Source organism: Cyphellophora attinorum, assembly GCF_001299255.1.
Source record: "Cyphellophora attinorum strain CBS 131958 chromosome Unknown Contig16, whole genome shotgun sequence".
In the NCBI taxonomy this organism is placed as follows: Eukaryota; Fungi; Ascomycota; class Eurotiomycetes; order Chaetothyriales; family Cyphellophoraceae; genus Cyphellophora; species Cyphellophora attinorum.
This window is the reverse complement of record NW_017253244.1, coordinates 623485-644675: the sequence shown is the minus strand read 5'-3', so window position 1 is coordinate 644675 and position 21191 is coordinate 623485. Positions and strand designations below refer to the sequence as shown.

The 21191-nt window shown below is 53.7% G+C and overlaps 8 protein-coding genes across 8 annotated transcripts; all 8 read right to left on the bottom strand.

Moving 5' to 3' along the window:
• Positions 1-675: 675 nt before the first annotated feature.
• On the bottom strand, positions 676-1545 carry AB675_4694 (Transcription initiation factor TFIID subunit 9; the record flags this gene model as incomplete). The annotated part of the gene is made up of 1 exon (XM_018144851.1): positions 676-1545. One exon carries the CDS (start codon positions 1543-1545, stop codon positions 676-678), a length of 870 nt encoding a protein of 289 aa, XP_017998911.1.
• A 373-nt stretch (positions 1546-1918) lies between these two features.
• AB675_4693 (Polyamine transporter 4) lies at positions 1919-3569 on the bottom strand (the record flags this gene model as incomplete). Its single annotated transcript, XM_018144850.1, has 5 exons — positions 1919-2115; positions 2169-2223; positions 2277-2364; positions 2413-3342; positions 3397-3569. The coding sequence occupies 5 exons, from the start codon at positions 3567-3569 to the stop codon at positions 1919-1921; spliced, it is 1443 nt and encodes a 480-aa protein (XP_017999012.1).
• Positions 3570-3865: 296 nt separating this feature from the next.
• Positions 3866-5009, bottom strand: AB675_4692 (putative oxido YoxD; the record flags this gene model as incomplete). The annotated part of the gene is made up of 5 exons (XM_018144849.1): positions 3866-3901; positions 3958-4011; positions 4081-4384; positions 4589-4888; positions 4960-5009. The coding sequence occupies 5 exons, from the start codon at positions 5007-5009 to the stop codon at positions 3866-3868; spliced, it is 744 nt and encodes a 247-aa protein (XP_017999130.1).
• A 431-nt stretch (positions 5010-5440) lies between these two features.
• On the bottom strand, positions 5441-6037 carry AB675_4691 (uncharacterized protein; the record flags this gene model as incomplete). The annotated part of the gene is made up of 1 exon (XM_018144848.1): positions 5441-6037. One exon carries the CDS (start codon positions 6035-6037, stop codon positions 5441-5443), a length of 597 nt encoding a protein of 198 aa, XP_017998941.1.
• Positions 6038-6389: 352 nt separating this feature from the next.
• AB675_4690 (uncharacterized protein) lies at positions 6390-10919 on the bottom strand (the record flags this gene model as incomplete). Its single annotated transcript, XM_018144847.1, has 2 exons — positions 6390-8797; positions 9494-10919. The coding sequence occupies 2 exons, from the start codon at positions 10917-10919 to the stop codon at positions 6390-6392; spliced, it is 3834 nt and encodes a 1277-aa protein (XP_017999056.1).
• A 1228-nt stretch (positions 10920-12147) lies between these two features.
• On the bottom strand, positions 12148-12799 carry AB675_4689 (uncharacterized protein; the record flags this gene model as incomplete). Its single annotated transcript, XM_018144845.1, has 3 exons — positions 12148-12207; positions 12282-12517; positions 12562-12799. The coding sequence occupies 3 exons, from the start codon at positions 12797-12799 to the stop codon at positions 12148-12150; spliced, it is 534 nt and encodes a 177-aa protein (XP_017998904.1).
• Positions 12800-17820: 5021 nt separating this feature from the next.
• Positions 17821-19793, bottom strand: AB675_4688 (tRNA modification GTPase GTPBP3, mitochondrial; the record flags this gene model as incomplete). The annotated part of the gene is made up of 2 exons (XM_018144844.1): positions 17821-18055; positions 18115-19793. The coding sequence occupies 2 exons, from the start codon at positions 19791-19793 to the stop codon at positions 17821-17823; spliced, it is 1914 nt and encodes a 637-aa protein (XP_017999120.1).
• Positions 19794-20128: 335 nt separating this feature from the next.
• On the bottom strand, positions 20129-20839 carry AB675_4687 (uncharacterized protein; the record flags this gene model as incomplete). The annotated part of the gene is made up of 1 exon (XM_018144843.1): positions 20129-20839. One exon carries the CDS (start codon positions 20837-20839, stop codon positions 20129-20131), a length of 711 nt encoding a protein of 236 aa, XP_017999148.1.
• Positions 20840-21191: the final 352 nt, after the last annotated feature.

Sequence of the window (21191 nt, the reverse complement as noted above, 5' to 3'; positions counted from 1 at the left end):
TTGTGAAGGCGTTGGGCTGAGGTGGTTCGAGAGAGAGAAATATGTGTTTCCTATGTGCGTAGCGCGTCCTCGCGAGCCGTGCTATCCCAGTATCACTCCTTCTGCTCTACTGGGTAATTCATCACATTTAGACTGAGCTTGAGAGGAAGCTGCTTGCTTCGAAAACGCCTTGTACTGCTCCGACCGCCTCCATGGGAAAGTAAGGTTCATCGCCTCAGGCCAGACCTCAGATGTTCTCCTCTGATCGTCCAGCCCAATCCATGTTCGATGCGGCTGATCTGAAGATCCTTCTTCCAAGAAGAGCATATTGTGTCCAAAGCGTCAGCCTGGGGGAGCCCTGGCTTCTTTCTCAACAGCCTCTGATCTGGATGTTGTGTTAGGCGTGCGCGCTTTCGAGCCCGAATGGTGGCCGCTGTCGAGAGGCTGGTTCTGTTCCCATTGGCGATGTCCGTTCGATTGTTTGAACCCTCGGCTTTTCGTAAGCCGATCGATGTCTGCTGATCCACTGTTGGTGAGATCAGTCTATGGACGTTCGAATCGATGGCGTTGGACACCACGGCTCTGCTCGGTGGCTCCATTTTGTAGAACATTTTCTGGATGATCGGTTTCGGTTTCCGGCTCTGTGAGGGCTTCCCACTCAGGGCAGGTGTTCTCCATCTGCTCGACATCGAGTTTTCATCCCTGCTCGCTAGCACCGAACAAGTCCTCCATATTCCCCTCCCCATCTTCATCCTCACCCATCTCCTCGTCCTCATCATCAACCTGCATCCCCTCGCCTTCCGCTGCCGCAGGAGCGATAGTCGCATCTTCCATATCCTCCCCAACACCACTGTCATCCTCACCGTCACTCTCCCACTCATTCTTCAACCCCCATCCCATCCCACTCAAGCAGTACCTCTCATGCGGCAACTTGACCCCTCCAATCGTAATCCCCTCCCCATCACCCTGCGCATGCTGCCCCAAACTAATCCGATTCCTCTCATCCGCCAAACTCTTCAAATACTCCTTCGGCTGGTTCGCCTGGCCCGTGAACTGATACGCCGTCCTCCCCGCCAACGCCATCCGCAGCGCCGCGAGACTCACGTCCGCCTTCTTCGGCTCGATTCGCGTTGCCTGACGCACCACCTTTGCCCGCTGCACCTCCTCGTTTCGAATTGCCTGGGGCGTTGGCGTCGGCGGCTTGGTCGTAGCCTCCATTTGCATGTGTAGCGCGTCGCTCAGGATTGTAGAGGTATGCCGGTATGCGAAATCCATTAGTTGCAAGGGGACGCGCTCTTGGTAGGCGGTGACGCCGTGCGAGGCGAGTAACAGGTGGATGAGGCGGTGGTCGCGTGGGCGCCGGGAGGTGCCGTCGTCGGTAAGGGAGGTCAGAGGGGATGCGAGGAGGGCTTCGACGCGGGTTGTGGCGGAGGTTTGGGTTGTGGTTGTGGGTTGGGACTGGGTGTGGTTTATTGAGGAGGTATTGGGGAGGGACTGGGATTGTGTGAAGGTTTGCGTCGAGGGCGGCTCGGCGGGCGGTGTTAGGGGGATGGCGGGGGATGCCATGGTCGGTGAGTGGGTGTGTGGTGAGTTGTATGGAAGTGTAGAGTATTATAGAGTCAAGGCGGGAGAGGAAGTTTCGTGTCGATTCAAGTCGAAAGTGAGAGCACGCGCATGTGATGTCAAGCGGAAGTAAGCGAGCCTAACTCCTGCCGCTTCGAAGCGACTACAGTAACCACAACCACCTACACGGTGCTTACCTTATTTAGAACCTATGAGATATTCCCCCCGTTCTGGTGTTTGTCGGGCATATGGACCACTCTCACCACATGAATCACATTCAGTCACAGCAGCGTGCCAACGTCTCCCTGTCTTGATGACATTGGTCCTATATGGTAACATGGATTCTAGTGGTCTGCAAATGCTCCTCATCAGGAATTCAAGGTCGACTGTCGCGCCGATTCCTCAGGCGCGCTCCGTACCTGAAAAGTAACCAAGGAATTGGGAGAAACGCAACCGACAAAAATGCGAAGACACTTCCCGCCCACCTGATTCCTAGGCTCTCGTACATCTGCACCGTGAAGAGTGGGAAGACTGCACCCAACGCAAACCGCAGAGAGCCATTCGCGGCCAATGCTGAAACGTCAGGTCAGCCAGTATTTTACTTTAACAACCCAACAGGAACTGACCTGATGCCGCCGCAGCAGACTGATACACATCGACTAAGTAATTGATAGTTGACAGCTGACTCGATGATCAGCATTCCTGGAATCCATAAGGGTCAAGATGGAACGTACGAATAGTGAGAAGGCACCGAGACCGAATGGAATCCCACTGGCTGCGAGCGTGGCCCAATGACCCCCTTCTCGGCCACCCCAAGCATACCTGAAGTCATAGTAAGCACATGCTGTATGCGAACAGATGCGAGCATACCAGAACAATCCGACCGGCAGTGATATGCTTCCAACGAGTGCAGAATATAGACGATGCTCCGGAGCAGGCATATCGCCATGTAAGGCCCGACGCGCCCGTGCATAAATCGTTCTGTCGAAGCCCGCAAACAGGACGATTGCCAGAATGTAACCAATCATGACGCTGACGAACACGAGGCTAGTCTCTTTCGCACTAAAGCCGTAATACCGGGGGAATACATATGGTATGCTTGCAAGATAGCTGAACGTCAGGGCGTAAGCGTAAGCAGTATAAATTGTCAACGAGAACACAATGACGTCTGTAAACAACATCCTGACAGACCGCAAAATCGCGAACTTGACCTTTCTGAGGACTTTGCCCACTGCCGTAGCGGTATCAACGCCGTCTGCGTGCGAGATGTCGAGCTTAAGAATATGCGTCTTGGCTGTCTCTCTTGTGAACAGCGTGGCGATGAGGGTAGGCGCACCCACGAGCAGAATCAACCATTGCGTCCATCGCCAGTCCCTCCCGTGGTCATCGAGAATGTATGTTCCGGCTATGGGACCCAGAATAGGCCCAAGGAAAGGGCCCAATATGAAGAACAAACCGACAGTACCCCCGGCCTTTTGCAAGACCCAGAGATCGGACACCGTGCCAGCACCAATCGCCATTGCCGACGAGCCCAGGAAACCGGCTAGAAAGCGGAAAACAAGTAAGGCGGGAAAATTCGGCGCTCCTGATCCGGCACCTGTGAAGACCAGCAGGAAGCTGAGCGTCGAGATATAGACAACTCGTCTGCCCCATACCTCGGAAAAAGGTGCGATGAAGAGCGGCCCAAACGCAAGTCCGAGCGTGTACAGTGTCAATGTAAGCAGTGCCTCTGTTCGGGTGACTGAGAACTCTGCGGCAATAACGCCCGCTGCAGGCACTGTGACCGAGGTTGAAAAGGTTCTGCTCAGGGTTAGTACCTAGGTACTACCGCGCACAAACGTCTAGGAGACCTACACTTCGAAGGAGATGACGCAGGGAATGACAGTGTGGAAGATCTTGGCGAATAGCGGCCAGTTTTTCGGATTTCTCTTCTCGGTAGGGTCGTCCCAGAGTATTGCCGGAGCAACTTCAAGTGTTGCATCCACTTCCCCCTTCGTGGAAGGACTGCCGGAGCTGGGCTGTGGCATCTTGTCGTCTCGATGTATCGTCTGCTCTTTAGGAGGCGTGAAAACGATGGGGTACGGGCCATGGCACCGGGAGTCTGCTCATATACTCTGGCGCACACATCTCATGATTACTGAACGCTACCTAGGTATGCGGGGCCTCGGAATCTATCACTAGGCACTACAACCGTTCAGACGTCTACTGCGCGTGCTAGATGCCGACAAGCACAGCTCTGTGATGCCAGGCCAAACAACCATGCTCCAGAGGGCCGCACCAACACTCTTAAAGTCTCGCGCTTGAACAAGCCTCGCACGCTTACCTACCACTTCTCAACAGCCGGTCTGATATCGATCTCCTATAGCCAGGTGTCAGTACCATGAGGTGTTCCAAGCGTTGCCGCTAGATACTCACATTCGTAAAACACGTCCTCGGCTGTGTATGGATCCACCAGTAAGTGTCCGCAATCTGGACCAAGGGTCAGCAAAATGTCACCCCACCCACAAACTTCTTCTGCATGGGGTAGAGAACACATACCGCCTCAGGCTTAATCTTCGCATCCGGTCCAGCATCCTTCAACCACTCTTTTGTCCGCTCAATATCGATCACCCCATCAATTATAGCATGATTCACATGAATCCCCTTCGGCCCAAACTCTCTCGCCAAAGACTGCGCAAGCGCCCTCATAGCAAACTTGCCCGTCGCGAATGACGCGCACAGCGCACTACCCTTCATAGCGGCAGTCGCGGACGTGAAGATGAGCGTCGGCGGGTAGTTGGAAGCCTCGACGGCGTCGAGGAGCAGCGGGATGACTTGCTGGGAGAAGTGGAAGGCGCCGCGTCTGTAGCATCGATCCTGTCAGCATGTCTGTCCTTAAGACTCGTACAGCAGCACACCGCAAACAACCATTTTCCTCCAGCCCTTCCACGAGGACGAACAGAGTAGCTCCCCACTGCCGCCCCTGCCCTACTCGCTGGCGGCGCGTAGCTCGCTCTCGTTGGACTGCCTGCGCATAGAGTCTCCCCCTCGCTTCGCTTGCACTCACCCATTAGCTTCCCACCCACTCTCAAACTCCCCCTCACTCAACTCCAAAAACGGCTTCCGTATAAACCTGCCCCCAACATTATACACCGCCGCCACCAGCTTTCCCTGCCCGCCAATCTGTTCTTTGATCTGCTTGAAGGCGTTCGCTACACTTCCCCCATCGGATGTGTCGGTGGAGATGCCAATGGCGTGCCCGCCGCCGTTATTGATCTCCTTGACGATGGGCTCGTAGTTTGAGGGGTTGCGGGCGAGGAGGGCGACGGAGTAGGATTGTGCGAACTTGCGGGCGACGCTGGCGCCGCTGTGTGATGATGGGTCAGTATGGGCGGTTTGTGAGGGGTGGGTGTAGGGTGGTAGGGAGGGAGGACGTACGTGCCGGGTCCGACGCCTGCGACGACGGCCCATGCGCGAGGTGCTGCCATTGTGTTTCGTGAGGGTGGTTGTAGTTTCGATGCTTCGCTCGTTAGTCTGTTGAGTGCGGTGAAAGGTCCGGACGAGGTCATGCAGGAGCGACACGGGAATGAGGTTGAATGCACGGACGTCGAGCGGGTGGGGAAGGTGCGACTACGTCAACAACTTGGAAGTTGGCCTGGACGAGTGTAGAAGATTTGAATCTTTCTATTGCCTATGTACAGCAGCGACATTGGGTTCATGATGTCGTGATTGCTAGGCTTTGAAATCACACACGCGTGTCCGCGTGTGGCAGTAGGTTTGGAGGGGTAGTGGTCCCTGAAGCGTTGGATATGTTAAGTAATCCTCGGGCGGATCTGGCGAAACGCGGGGCCGCCTCGGTAGATCTGGCGGGCCGATATCAACGACATCAGTAGGCGTTGATGGCGTCCTGGATGCTTTGCTACTTCTGTAGCTTTGCAAGAGCTTCCTCTGGAATCTCAACCGTCCCAAAATCCCACTTGAGTTGGCATTTGCCTAACTGATCAGGGTCGGTCGCTATCATTCTGACGCCGATCAGTTGAGCTGGAATGTCCCCCAAGTGTTTCAGCGGCACTGTCATCTTGCGATCAAACTCGGAAGTCATGAAGCAGTGCCCAACGTAGACATCGTACACTACTCTACCGCCCACGAGCTTCCAGTCTTCGACTTGCATGTGACTCTCCTCCATCTCACCACCACCATCACGAGGTGTGTCGGCCCACGGAATATTGAATGACGTCTCGGCCGGGAATGACACGCGGTAGATGCTCTTCTCGGGAATGACGATGCGAGTTCCAGGGCCAGTGATATCTGCACCGTCTACCGTGTAAGACCAGCCTTTGTCGTCGAGAAGAGTCTCAGTGATTGTGACTGCGATCTTCTTGGAATGTTCTGGTACACAATCGAGATAGACGTTGTCGCCGATCTTGAACTTCTTTGCCGGTTGAGCAGAACCTCTGTCGACCTCGGCGTCGGATTTGACTCGCTGCCGCTTCGCGGGAGGACCGCCGGAAGACATGGTGTGGTCGATGGCTTTCGCTCTTGAGGCTAGTACTGTTTTTTGGAGGCTGCGGGATGTGTGAAGCTTTTCCGTCCTTGAGGTCGCTAGGGCTAATGGTATGCCGCGAGATTGTTGAGGATGAAGGGATGAGAGGGAATGCGATAATCTGGCGATATGAGTAGGACAGCAACTCATCAACAGCTCCGCCGCAAAGAGCAGTGAAGTACTGATCGGAGTCATCACGGTGAGTCAATACAGCTCATCGCATCGGGCTGAACCGCGATCAGCGGACAGTGAAGGCAAGGTGAGCAAGGTTGGATGCGATGGAATCGTAGCAGGAGTCCGAAGCTCGCAACCGGAAGTGCATGTATCAGACATCGATCTGTTCTGACGCTCTCGGTCTTCCCGTTTTCTTCGGCTGGTACCGTGACCTCGATGGCCGCTCGGAGAACCAAGCAGGCAAAGCACACTTCCCTATCAGGCCAGAGAAATCACGCGCTGCTTCCGCAAGGAATTCCTCGTCGGAGCATTCGTGCAAGAGCCTCGCCTGAGGGCCACCGGACTTCACTCCAACCAAGATCTGCAGCAACTCCTTGAGCGCATTCTCATGCGCTGGGCTGATCTCCACAACGTGGCCCGTCCGTGCTGAGACAAGGTAGCCGTGCGCTGGTTTCTGCCGTGGGTGCAGCAGAAGCATGTATAAGGCAGTCTGGATGAGGTGTTCCGGTGAAAGCACATCGATGTGCTTGACTTCCCAGACTGTGCTTGATTCCGTCTTCGGTTGGTAGATGTCCATCGAGCCCATGACGAGGACACCATGATTGTCGTCTTCAAGTGGTCCAACTTGAATATCCATGAACTTGATGATCTTGGTGACCTCGTACTTAGCGCGTTTGCCAATGTTAGCAGGCTTGGGGATGTAGCCCAAAGTGTACATGATATGGTCGATGTACTCTGGCGTGACCCAGTTGTAGCTCGACAAAGGTATGCTGAGCAGACCGACTAAGTCATTGTCGAGCTTAGCCATGGTGACATGCGCTACGTAGAGTATATCGCCCGAGGACAGCTCCTGGCTAGATTGACACTTTTCGTGTATCTCGATAAATTTTTGTACGTGTTCAGGGGGGAGGTTCTTCTCTATCCACTTCAACGGTCCTCTTTCCTTGTCCTTATAGAAAAGCTGATTCAATATTGTGAGATCCCGTGTTCTGAACCACTCGAAGAGCGCGGGCACCGCAGTTCCAGTGATTGCAGCCGTCGACTCGATCAGGCCGTACTTGTCTGCTACTTCTGTAGGAGGAGCAGATGCTGGGTATACAGGCGCGGCGACCTGATGTAGTTTGAGCTTCTCTAGACAGTGTGTGATGACAGTTTCCGGTAGATTCCTGCACAGCGCTGTCACGCCAAACAGAGGCAGCTTTCTCGCTTTCGCCACCGCCTCTACGGTCTGTGGGCTTGGTATTGGAGCCTTTCGAACTATCAGGTCGCAGGTCTCGCCAATCGTGGAAAGGTTAACATATGGGAGAGGTGCCCATTGAAAGTCTTGTAGAAGAATGAGCTGAGTCACAGCTCGAGTCGCAGCAACGTACTGCGGATTCGTCACAACTGCTGGTAGCTCATCCTGTTTGTCATAGAAGGAATGATACGATTGATCGAAGCCCAAAGCGATGCACACTGGTCGTTCGATACCTTTGCTCTGGTGGTAGGTGCAGATGAGGACCTTCCCATGTGTAACTCTATCGGAAGGCAGGAGCACGTCGGAGTCGGCTCGGTAAACAGGCACATCTCGGCGAGCGAGTTCGTTCGCAGCTTGCTTTGCAGCAGACTTGTTACGGGTAGACGGGGCCAAAACCAAAATATCTGCAGGTTTGACATTGCCCTCTGTAAGGAGCCGCTGGACCTCGCTGACCGCTTCTTCTGCAGGATCGCAGATGATGTACCGTGGCCGAGGATACAATTTGCCATCACGATCGATGCTCCGTGCAGCCCGCATTGGTGAGGCGCCCAGATCGACCCGTAGTAATTGATCGTTGATGAAATCAGCATTGGGTTCAGTCATTCGATTCGAATACGTCTGTTGTGCTCGTACCCAGGGCTCCTGGTTGACATAGCCGAAGATGTCACGCTCGTTAGCCATTGTCAGAAACCTCGAGTCGGCGTTGTTGAAAGAGTAGATCTGTTGCCGCTTGTCACCAAGAACAAATACTCTGAGAGGACTTTGCTTCGGAGTCTGCTGAGTTCCTCGCGCCACATAGCCTTTGTCACTCACAATCTTGTCGACAAATTTCTTGTAGATCGGAATCAGATCCTGCTGTTCGTCCATGATCAGTACGTCGAAGTCAGGCAGTTGTGTGCCAGGCAAGACCGCCATGTCATCTTGGACCACGCGCTTCAATCCCTGATCAGTCGAGCATTCCTGCGTATAGAAACGGTTTCCAAGGGTGTGATAGTTGTAGACTGCAACATTGCTGAGTCCAAGTGACTTGGCTCGCTCATCTGTCTCTAGCAATAGCTTTCGATTATAGACCAGGACAAGGAATTTTGTATCAGGCGCTGCTTGGGCCAGATGCAAGATCGTGGTGGTCTTACCTGATCCTGCCATGGCATCCACGATGATGTTGCTCTTGGTGTTGAGCAACGTATCGATGGCCACTTGCTGTTCTGCTGATGGTTGCGGTAGAGGCTTGCCCACACTAGCAGGCAAAGACGGCGGAGGTACATCATGTGCGATTGCCACGGCGGTCGCGGCGTGACGCCGTTGGAAGACATCCCTCCGGACTGCGGTGGCAGTAGATTCCTGCCGTAGAGGTGCATTCTGCAATGCTATGGCGAAGGACCTGTGTTGAGGGCATCGTATGCCAACAATAGCACGAGAGACTCGCAATAAGCGTGTTTGCTGCAAAATCGGCCGTGTCCAAAATATGCGAGACGCAAAATTCATGCTCGTGATGTTCGTACCAGATGACCGAATGGTCCATGTAGCTTGCAGTCAAACATCCAGTCCTTCATAAAAGACTTATTCCACGACGCAGCTCAGAACAATGGCTCTGAGCACAATGCACTCCTACACAAACAACGGCTTGTAAGGCGGGCATGATGCTGCCTGAATATGCCAGAAGGCACCGAAAGGAAAATCAGCATGTTGACGGAGGAGCTTTGCAGGGAGCACTTTGATTGATGATGTCGTCTTTGATACTTGAAGATTGCTGGCAGTGGCAAAACGCGTAAGCACGTGACCTTGGTCATCCGGCTTTCCCGGGTCGCCTTGCTTGTCTAGAGTCCTCCCTAGCTAGGTGTCCAACTTGTGATGCCTCAAAATGCACCTCGACTATGTAAGTACCATCTGGTAGGAGTCCGCCGCAGCGGCCTCCCTGGTGCCCTTTACTCTGAATGTCCGTGTCTTGGACACGACTGCTCCTGTTCCCGTTCCACCACGAGGGCGTCCTCAAGTCAGGGCGGGCCTCCGAGATCTACTGCCAAATCGTTCTCGAATCACGTCTCTGAGCTTCCAATCCTTGAAGGGTCTGTAGATCTGGTCGAAGCATTGCGCTAGGATCCAGTTGTCCTTGTTCTGATTCGGATCCGTCGGCATGATGAAGGTATAGAGATCTCGGAAGTTGGTAAACTCGACGCCATTTCCGTTGTTGTGCAGCTCCCAGGCATGCTTCAGCATGAAGTGTCTAGAGCCGACTACGTCTCCGTCTGTGATGTCGCTGACCAAGTCCATGGCCTGCTCGAAGGATCTCAGCCTCAGCGGAATAGGTGTGAGTCGTCCTTCCAACCACTCGATAGTGCGACGGCACAACGGATTGTCCATGTCGAACTCGCCAGTCCGCCAGCAGTCTCTAAGCCTCGGCATGTCGAACTCCCCGATATGCACGAGAAGTAAGAACATCTCGGCCTCCAGGCTTTGATCGGCTCGACCCGAGTATGCTTTGTCCTCACGCATCGCAAACCGGACACGCGCAAGAGGTCCGAGACGCTCATACACGCTTTCGAACGTATGTCTGAGTATTGAATCGACAGACTTCTTGTCGCAGAGACGGCCACGGCCGCCTCGCGCAACCTTGTGCTCCCTGATGATCTGTGGCAGACTCACTTGGCGGTTCAGAAGCACGCCATCTAGAACTTTCGTTTTTGAATGATATACGAGCTTCGGCAGCTGGTACTCGCGGTCGATCACGTCAACGTCTTGATTTGAGGTCCCGAATCGAAGCGTAACCTCAATCAGCACACTGGGAGGGGCTGTCTGACCTGCAAAAGCCTTTCCCGCGATGATGTCGCAAGCCCACCCATAGGCCTTCTTGTGGAAGCTCATATCGTACAGAGCGCCCGACAAGCCGTCGTCGATGATTTCTAGAACCCATGGTTCCCCATCTTCGGTCTCTTTGACGAAGTCAGCCTCTGAAGCGATGACTGCGGGATGCAGCTCCTGCCGGGGGTAACACGATTCCGTTCGGATGTGGAGGTGCTGCAGCTGTGAGCAAGCTCTGAAGAAATCGTCCATCAGTGTGAACGGCGTGTGCTCCCAGTCCTCCCATGAGTCAATTTTGACATAGCTCATTGTGGACAGATCCTTTTCATGATTGCAGAGAAGGTAGGCGACATGCTTCGGGTTCTTCAGAACCATTGTGGCGTGCTTCAACATGGCTGCTTTGGCTGTGGTGCTTTGCTTGTGATTGATTGTCCACAGACAGTCGAGGCCGACTCTGCTGGGAGGAGTTGCAATTTGAGACGAATGATACAGCGGCCGACCTGTCACTTTCAGACCGAGGAAGTATTGCTTCCAGACATTGTCGATGATCTCTTGAGGTATGGTGTCCAGTGTCGTCGCGACGTTGTTGGCGGAAGGCTCGTCAGAACGAGCAACGAGGAGGCCTCCACTGGTGAAGTCTGCCATTGTGGATGATTGTCTGTGAAGGTTGTTGGTAATTGCTGGAGCACAGGTATGAATGGATGGAGTGTGCGTTTTTGAGCAGGACTTTGTGTGCATACAAGTTCAACGCCTGGCGCCAGGCAAGCTAATAATTTGGCTGACCGGCTCACCGTCGCCGGTTCCAACAAACAATGATGGTCTACGTTATTGGCTCACCGCAACTGGAGCTGAGAAGCAACAGCGTATGCCCTGGCTATGCTTTGAATTACTTTCAGGGGGTAGTTCAGACTCAGTATCAGACCGGAGTAACACGGCAGCTCTACGCAAACAACACAGTATATCCTCATCCTGGGAACAAAAGCCAGTGGCCAGTGAGGTTCAGTAACGTCGTTGTTGAATTGAATCAGGTCCAGCGAGCTTGAAGCAAGACTACAAAACGAAGTCGATACTCGATCGGACTCATGTGCGAACGTTCCTTTGCGCCTGGTCACAGACATTCCCTCTCCTCTCTATGGTAACAACTTACCACCATCCCGCCTCCCTGGAGCTACTCATCGTGCTCGATCTCTACATTGCTGCCAAACACAGTGTTCCCGAACAAGACCCCGAGTCTACCGATACCTCGACAACCCTCGCTGACTAGACCTCATGACCTTCGACGATCGTGACTTGCGCAGCACTGCAGATAGAACAACGTTTTGCCTCGACCGAGACCATCTTCTCGATCACATGCTTCCGAAGCAGCACAAGTGGTGAAAAGTGCATATCATTGTACTATCTAGCTCTAAATGAATGTATGTGCCCGATCAGGGTTTTTTCAGAACAAAAACATCGACAAAGATAAGGTGCCGCAAGCAGTGTTGGGACCACGAATTGAAAATCATTCCAGGCACTTTCCTCGTCCTTCGACGTTCTCGGAGGCTTTGGCGTCACTCAATCTGTTTGCTCTTTTTTCGTCAGATGTTGTTGGATTTCAGCAGCGGGATGCAGCTCAGCATCCGCTCACGAGGACAGGAGGACAGACAGGAGAGTCCGAAGGCCATGATGACTTTCATAAGCCAGCCTCATGTGCTAATGCGCTAACACACGAGGCCAGGTATGGCATTCAACATGTCTTTTTGCCGGACTCTCCTGGGCATCTCTCAAGGTCCTCAAAGCATCAAAGAATACCCCGGGTTCCGCTCCAGGGGGGAACCCCAATCCTCTGGTCAGCCCACCGGTACTGGCTGTCGCATTACCAATACTGGTGGGCTCATCCAGAGGTTTGGGGCTCCCCCTTGGAGCGGCTCCCGGGGTCGCCTTTGACGGAGGACTATATTCTCGTTAACGAAATCAGTAGCAGATACTCAAGACAGGGGATTTATAGGAGGGAGAATGATACGTTACCTCTTCAAGCAGTGGACTAGTGATGCCCAAGTTCTCCATGACTAGGTTGGCAGCGTCGTCGCCGCCATCAAGGTGTGCAGCCCCAATGATAGCTTCGACGGCAGTGGCTGTCATCTTGTCAGAAGGACGGGTACCTCCCGAGCAGAGGATGAAGCGCCGGATGCCGTTGTCAGTCCCGACCTCGGCCAGGTTCTTGTTGGTCAACAAAGTCTGGCATATGTCTCGAGTCCATTGATCTGCAGAGGTCAGAAGCAAGCAACTGCGACGAGAGGAGACTTACCCGGACTGAGGCCGGCGTTGAGCCACTTCTTTGCCAAAAGCGTTTGCATCAGAGCATCGCCGTAGATTGCGAGTGGCTTGTTGCTTTCGACTATTTCGGATTCACCAAACTGAGCTCGATTCCCACTGCCGTTAAGAGCGCGGGCTAGATGGGAAAGCCTGGTGAAGGCGTACCCCAGCCGGAGCTGGCAGTCTGATGCAGCGTTGAAGAACTGGCGGTTGTCCATTCCGATGTTCATGCTGGCGGTCGGCGGTTGTATCGGTGTCGGTCGGTCGTGGGTTGTTGGGGGTGGTGCTAACAAAAGAGTAGAAGGATGATTGGCACCATATTGGGCTATCATGGAGTTGAGGGTATATATATGTGCCAATACACGACAGGAGCGCTCAACGCTTGACATCATGTTTACACAAGATACCGCCCTGCAAGATACAGGACAATGGGAAGGTTCGGCCAGGTCCACCCTGCTGAACTGCCTCCTGGGCAACCACCCAAAAAGCAACCACGATACGGGCCGTGGCTCAGTGACTCCGTAGGCTGAAGTCAGTGGTGACGACGCCTCCGACTACCTTGTTGGGGTAAACGTGCAGCAACGACCTAATACACAGTACAGAGATGTCTGAGGATCTGCAACGTACCTGCAACCCACCACTCAAGCTTCAGACGATCAGACTATCGTTTGGCGATTCTTCCGGGATGTCGTCAGAATCGCACTTCAAAAACACAATCAAATGTCAGTACAGCAAGTGCCACCGCGCTCACAGCCTAACGATTCGGACACCCCTAAGGAACCAGCCAGTTGAGCCCGTAACTGCCAGCCAAACCGGCACGACGTAGAGTGCAGCAGCAGTTCATCGGTCGCGGCGGGGAGCCACGTTCAAAATTTACCGTTTCCAAAGCTCTCGGAAGGCGACCTTCGTTGAGCTTGAGGACGACGTGTCGACCGCGACCATTCATTCGGAGGTCGAGGGCAGACCTGATTGAATCTTCTTGCTCGCAATGCTCACGTGGCCGGGTTTTGCCCCCGAGACATTCGCTGTCGTAGTATGGGCGGCATCAATCAGAGCCACATCCTGCCCGAGAGAGTTGCACAGGCCGCGGCTCGCGACCGCTTCGAGGGCTGTACATCGACATACGAATCGACACAGGACAAAGCAACAACAGCGGTCAAACGGTTGATATCACATTCTGTAAGCTCGAAGAAGGAATCATACCCTTCGACGCCATGGCAGTATCACGTCACAGCCACGAATATTATACGCATTGTCAGGGCGACGACGAGGTGTTCACCAAAGTCCCGCTGACACGACAGCAAGCCACGATCACGATTTGGGCACCAAAGTCCCTTCGAGCTCTGCTCTCCACCGTTCACGCAATTCAACGGTAGATTCCGCTTCGCCCCCAAATTTGGCTCATGGCTATGCCTTTCTGGGCAAGAGTCAGCATCGAATTTAAATTTAGAATCGCACATTCGATTCTCCATTGCTGTTCGCTCATCGACTTCGTCTCTCTCGGCATCATTATGTGACCAGGAACGCTTACTGGTTTCGATCCAGAAGCAGCGAACGATGCTATCGCAATCTTCTCTGTCGGTTGCAATCATGCGGATTGCGATACTAGGGAAAACGTACACCAGGGCTCCCAATGTCATTTGGCCGTCCACCTCTGGCGTGGCACACTTGGGGCGTCCGCTTCGTCCGAAATAGCAGCGCATGCAATGCTATAGACCAGCAACCCGAAACTCGATCCCGATCCCATTGTGTGACCGCATCGAGGCTCATCTCGCCGTATACTGCTCTTTCCAGTTGAATGATTGCCTGATCTTCAGTGTGGAACTTTGATGGACGCCTTAGCGAAGGAGATATTTTCCGATGGCGCTGATCACTCTTGCGCAATTGTTTGCCGTAAGCCTCTTCCCAATCATACAACATTCGGCGGTCTCGATATGCTCTCATGGCTGTCTGCCGAGGCACTGAGCGTTGTAGGCTGCGCATCAGCACTCTATACAATACTGCGATAAGCTTCATTGCGGATGCGGGACACAAATTCTCCTGTGCCTGCGGTTGGCGGGACTTTTGATCGCCCCCAAATAGAACGTTGACGGATTCTGCAGACACTGTCAGCCCTATGGATCTCGCTGTCGTGCGAAGACTACGGCCAAGATCGACTGCCCACGACTGCTCCAGAGTGCAGCAGTGTGTGCGCGAACGTTATGTCTCCATCTTCGCCCTTGGAATTCCCTATCTGGACCATGCGTCAGCGAAGTTCGCTAGCTAGCACAAATAATCCAGCAACAATTGCAATCATTCCATCTATTGCCAACTTTGGAAGTCATAGCTGCACGTCCCACACTCTGTGTCTGTAACCGGTATATCCTCAACATCCGAAAGTATCGTGCCGATGTTCTTTCGTTGGCCCCTCTTTACCGAAGAGAGCCGCAATATAGGCACTCCAATGAGACGTGATCTTTTCATGGCGCAGGCAGGCAAGTAGGGCTGACCTTACTCTGCGTCACTTTCATAAGCGAACACCACCTTGCCTATTTGTTGCTTCCTTCAATGCCCGCTCGTGTTCTTGTTTGGCGCAGCGATAGATCCTCTTGCTAGAGGATGCTCTTTGCTTCCTAGTCCCGATTACACTTCCCTGGAGACCCGAACGTTTGGGCTCGCTCTACCTGGCCTGAAAGTGTTAGGTACTCCCACACTGCTGTGTAGCGCAACCAAGAATAATCCTGCTTGAAACTCCACTCTTTCCCGAACTTTAACTGCGGCAACCCACTTTTGCCATGAACCTTGGACGTTCTTTCCGTAAGCCTGCACAAAGTGCCCTGAGGAAGGCGCAATCACATTCTTCCATCTCCCAGCCCTATGGCTCGTTGTGCCTGACATACACGAATGGCAAGTCGTTGACTCCAGTCTTTCCCTCTCGCTACTATCCACAGCCCCTGCAGCGACTGGCTCGCTGTGTTCGCTCGACCCGACACGCCATGTAACAGAGTTCGCAAAACTTTCTACCACATGGCCAACACGAGCATTATCCTATGGCTTGGAAGGTAAGTCAGCCAGCCCACACATCCTCCACACACATCCAGGCACATGCCATGACCGAACGCATACCCTCGCTTCGACTGCGCACCCTCTCACCACTCCATTGCGACATCACATATATCTATATAGGCCCCCAAACTTCATCACCATACTCGACTTCACTTCCAACAGCAGGCCTTACCACAATCACTCCCACCCTTCTTGTACGGCTACTACTACGGAGAACATCCATCGGCATCACATATCTCTTCTGTCTTTTGCAGAGCATCACCAGCAATAGCATCATCAATCATTAATTGCCACCGCGCCATCTGAACTTCTGTGTATTTCCAGCATACCACGCCACGATCATTATCGTCACCGTCGACCATCGCCACCGACGTTGTCACACTGAGCATATCAAATTAGGAACGGACATCGCCACAACAGGAACAAGGCATACCGCAACGCCGATCTCTGAGAGAACAGCCGAAGCATATTAATCCGAGACCTCTTCTCATCTCTCAAGACAAACACCATCCAGCAAGTCCACCAACTTTCATTTGTATCTGGCTTTTTATCCCAAGCGAGCATTCGTTTTTGCATTGCCATCCAAATACCGCCACAAGCCTCATCCCTCGCCCGAATCCCAACACCATCACAAGCCCAAGCAACACCCATCCTGTTGCTGTTTCCCGAAAACACCTCCCAGAACATCCCATCTTCCCTAGCATCTGCTTTTGTTGTTCCTGCTCTCTGCATCAGCTTCACCTGCCTCCCACCAACAAGCCCAATTTACCACCCGAGCAATTCCATTACCTCCAGCAAAATGGGTCGAGGCGGTTACAACACTCCTATCACCAACCTCGCAGGCCGAGGCGGCTATAACGCTCCCGTCGACGCAGGACGCGGTGGTTACAACTCTCCCATCAACGCCGGCCGTGGTGGGTACAATTCTCCTTGTGTTGATTTTGTTTTCGAGGAGTCTGGGAACGATGACGGCAGGGGTGGATACAACTGAGTTGTCACTCATTCCCGCATCATCAACTCCGGGAGAGACAGCTGTGCCGAAGCATCGAAGACGGGCACCTCGAAAGCGACGCCTTCATCGACAGTGATATGCCCGGGTCGAATGAGGAGCGATTTGTCTGGATCCTCCTCGGAATGGACGAAATCGAAACCGACACGACCAAGTGAAGTCCGATCGATCAGCAACTGCCACAACGGGGCTGCCTGAAGCAGCTGTCTTTTAAAATTCGGACAACAGCACGAGAGGGGGGATTTCCTTTGTTTGTACTTTCTCATTTTCCGACGCAAAACCTGTACCACCACCACGAAGACTCGTTAGCCTGGCGCTCTCAGCAAAAATTTTTCATTGCGTTGATCGCTTTTGGGTAATTTGGGCTTTCAATTACACAATCACTGCGACACAACTTTCATTCTTCACGAAGATCCAACCAAAAGCATATCCAGCCGCGCTGGACGACGGACGCTGCATTTTCTCAGCATCAAAGTGCAGTGCACGATCAATACGACATCTTCGGAGTTGCTGCATCAGCGACAGGCGTTCCCTTTCTGTTTCCCCTTTGGCGAATGTTTCCTTGTTTGTTCTTTCCTTGGCTAGGATAATTTTCTTGGGAGGACGGCGATATGGACGATACACATGGCGCACATGCTTCATGAGATAATGGCGAAACTGCGATCAGGATAGACACCACATAGACTAAGACCAAGAAAACCATGAAAGCCCACCTCACTCATCCGTGTCATACCTTCTCCGCGCAAGGATTCGCAACCTTCATTCGCAGTTGCCAGGGCCTCAGAAACCATGACAATTGACGGTCGAGGTTGACGTGGAATTGTCAGGCAGCCAGGATGGAAGGGAACAGGTGAAAAGGCGCAACCGAGGCAAGCCAGAAATAGCAGCATCAGGCAAACCGCCCCTTCCTTCGCCTCGTGTGATTTCTTGGAGAAGGCAAACACTGCGACAGCACTCGACTCGCAAGCCCCGCATATGCGTAGCGTATTGGATACATGCTTGGGCAGGTTCGAGTGGAATGTGCCTCGAGTCACGCACGACTGACACGATCATGAGCGCAGGATGAGCGACTGAACGAGGTCCACCCACCATGCATATGGCAAGTGGTCGGGCGAAGATAGCAAACAGTCGTGTGTGAAGCGAAAGCGAGTATTCCGAGAACAACGACGAGCAGAACAGCAAAGGAAATCGCAACACTCACTTTTCAAAAACAACACCCAATACATCCTCCACATCCCCTGCTCCACCACTACCATCTCCTCCCATTTGCGTGCCCGTAAGTTTAGCCAAAGCTGCCGCGGCGTAGCGGAGGTGTTCTGCTGCGGCGACGATGTCTACTTCTCCCTCATCTTCTTGCGATGACGATGCCGGCGGGGATGATCGAGCGAGGATGTCATCGACGTCCCGATCGATGTCCCCAGTCGCACGAGCGCTGGAGAAGAGGTCTGCGCGAGAAAGTCCTCGAGATGGGCGAGGCAATCAGCCAGGTACGTCTTCTGGCGGTGCGTGACGGAGAGGGAAGCGGCGTAGTAGGAGTGTGCTTCTTGTGGGGTGATCTGCAATTGCTCAGGAGTGCTTGATGCGGTGTGGGCGTCTGGCGAGGGAGATGTTGTCGTTGCGGCAGCGGAGGTGAGCTTCGCGAAGGTCTGCGTTAGGGCGGTCATGAAGGCTGGGAAGTAAGTTGCTGTTTCGTTGGTGGTGGACTTGGTGCTTGCAGTGGCGCTCGGAGAGCTCGAAAGTGTGGCGGTAGTCGAATCTCTGCAGCTGAGAAAGTGGATGTCAGCAGAGGTGAGGCCGGGAAGTGTGTTGTAGATGTAGCGTCGCATAGCCGTCTTAGTCGTTTCCGAGGTAGCAAGGCCTGGTATAAGGTCTGCCTTGTTGACGGCCACAACAAGGGTCTTGCCGGCCGACTGGCACTCTTTTGCGGCGGCGCGCACCTCGTCGTTCAAGTGAAGGCCGACAGTACCATCAGCGTTGGCTTCGAGAGAGAGCAGGATGATGACAACGTCAGAGTCCAGAGCACGGGCACGGGCTCGACGGATACCTTCCTTCTCGATCTCACCGATCGCAGCTGAGGGTGAGGAGATTGTTGCAGACGAGGTAGTTGGAGTGGTACGTAGCCCGGCCATGTCACCAAGTCGAACGGGCCATCCGTCAAGGTCAACAGATACATCGACGATGTCTCGCGTTGTGCCTTCTTCCGAAGACACAATAGCTGCTTCCCGACCCACGATGCGGTTCAGTAGAGAAGACTTCCCAGCATTTGGCGCACCCAAAAGAGCCACCCGAATGCCAGATCGCAGCAATTCTCCTCGTGAAGCATTCTGGATATGCAACCGTAGCTGCTCCTGCAAAGCCCTAACTTGTATCGACACCGAAGCGATCAACTCTGTGGGGGACTCATCGAAGTGCTGATCTTCGGAGAAGTCGATCAGTGCTTCAAGCTCTCCTCTTGCGTACAGCAGTATCTGTCGCCATCGCTCGTATCTTTCCGCGAGACCTGACTCTGCGCCCAGCACCGCCAGCCTGCGCTGCTGCTCTGTTTCTGCGGCGAGCAGGGATCCTAGTGACTCCGCTTCTGGTAAGGAAATGCGGCCATTGTAAAAGGCTCGCTTTGTGAACTCTCCCGGCTCGGCAGGCCGGATAAGACTGTAGTGTGCTGGCTTGCGGCGGTCGCGCGGATTGGAAAGTGGGATTGCGGAGAGGATGGAGCGGACGATGGCTGGGCCGCCGTGAACGTGTAGTTCAAGGATGTCCTCGCCTGTGACAGTGGCTGGAGCGGGGAAGTAGAGGACCAGTGCGCCGGAGTCAAGGACCGTGGCGGCAGCATGGTCACCTGTCCTAGGGGTATATAGCTTGCGCAGAGTTGCGACTCTGGGAGTAGGGAACGGCTTGTCCGGGCACAACGCTCCGTATATGTCAAGACATGCGGGTCCGGAGACACGAATGATGGCTATAGCGGCCCTGCCCGGGGCAGTAGACAATGCATAGATGGTGTCAACCGTAGGCAGGTCCTTGCTTCGGACGAATGGTAGAGATGCAGCGAATCTCTTGGCCAGGAAGCTGTTTTTAGTAGGCCATCTTCGAATATAGGGCCCAGAGCTGGCCAGACGCGTCGCGCCAGTCAAGGCCGCACGTCGAAGGGACACCGTGTACCCGCATGAAAGCATGAATTTGATGGTGGGTGCTTCAAAAGGTCGAGGTCGAGGCGGAGTTCCAGTGACATGTTTATTCACGAGGCTGAACGAGGCTGCAATTTTGTCAATCGAAGCAATTGCAACGGTTGTAGTATCGTGTACCTGTCTAAGCTAGGGATATAAGATGAGCAAGGCTGCGATTTGATCATGCTGTCTCGATTATGATACAGAAGAGCTATCTGAAATCCCCAGGCGCACTACGGCGTACACCAACTCCTTTGCGCCGTTGACTTGCTAGCACTTGACACCATGAGGGAAACCGACAGATGTTGTCAGCCCGCCAGCTTCAGCCCCTAGACGCTGACGACCTAGTTCAGCAGACCCAGTGTCAAATCACCGTGAATCCTTGCCTTGAGCTGTACCTCAATGTCCAGGTTGAGATCGAGTCTCAATCTCAGTTGCTCGTTCTCACCCTCGTCATCACCGCCCTCTTCTTGGCCCTTCTTGCCCTTGTTGTTGAGCAGACCACCGAGCGCCTCCTTAGGAGCGTTCAGCGCCTTGCCGGCAGTGTTGCCAACCAGATCCTGGGCTTGATCGGTGACACCGCTGACTTGATCAGTCACACCGTTGACAGTCTCGCCGACCTCGTCAATGCCGCCTAGGGCACCGCCGTCACCTTCTTGCTTCGTCTGTGCCTGTGACTGTGCCTTAGCGCCACCTCGATTGCGGTTGCGCTTCCGCTTCTGCGAGACATCGCTTCGGTACGCAGAGTCAGTGTCGGATGGTGGTTGAGAGCCATTGCGAGAGCGACCGCGGCCGCCTCGTGACTTTGACCGGCTGTCCATCTTCTGTTGAGGCGATGGGCTTTCTGGTTCTTCGCCGATACCTTCGTCTTCTTGTGCTTCGATCTTCTTGGGTGTTTCGCCCTTCTGGCCAAGCTTCTTTGGCTTCTTCTTCTCTTCAGTCTTCTTCGAAGAGGCGTTTCCTCCCAAGCTTAGAGCTCCTGATCCAGAGGCGGCAGCGTCGGCGTTGGCTCCGACCTCTTGCTCTTGAGTTGTCTTTGTTTGCTCGTCAGACATCTTGAAATGTGGATGAGGTGGAAGTACGGGACGAGGTGGTCAAGTAATGCAAAGAATGGAAAGTGAACGTCAGCGATGCGGAACTATGATCGTCAAGAGCAGGAGCCAGAGCAAGGAACTGAAAACGCAATGGGCGAGGCTACGTCACGTTCATCCTCGAAGTGGAAGCGAAGTGCCAGTTTCAAGACGAGATGTGACGTTGAATCATTGCTGCTTTTCGCAACAGCGAGCAAGACCAGCCACATTGATCGTATTCTGGGGTCGATGAATGCACGATGAACCGCAGGGTGAAAGATACAAAGACCAATGGGTGAAACACCCCGCCATAATAGAACTGGGATCAGCCATGGCA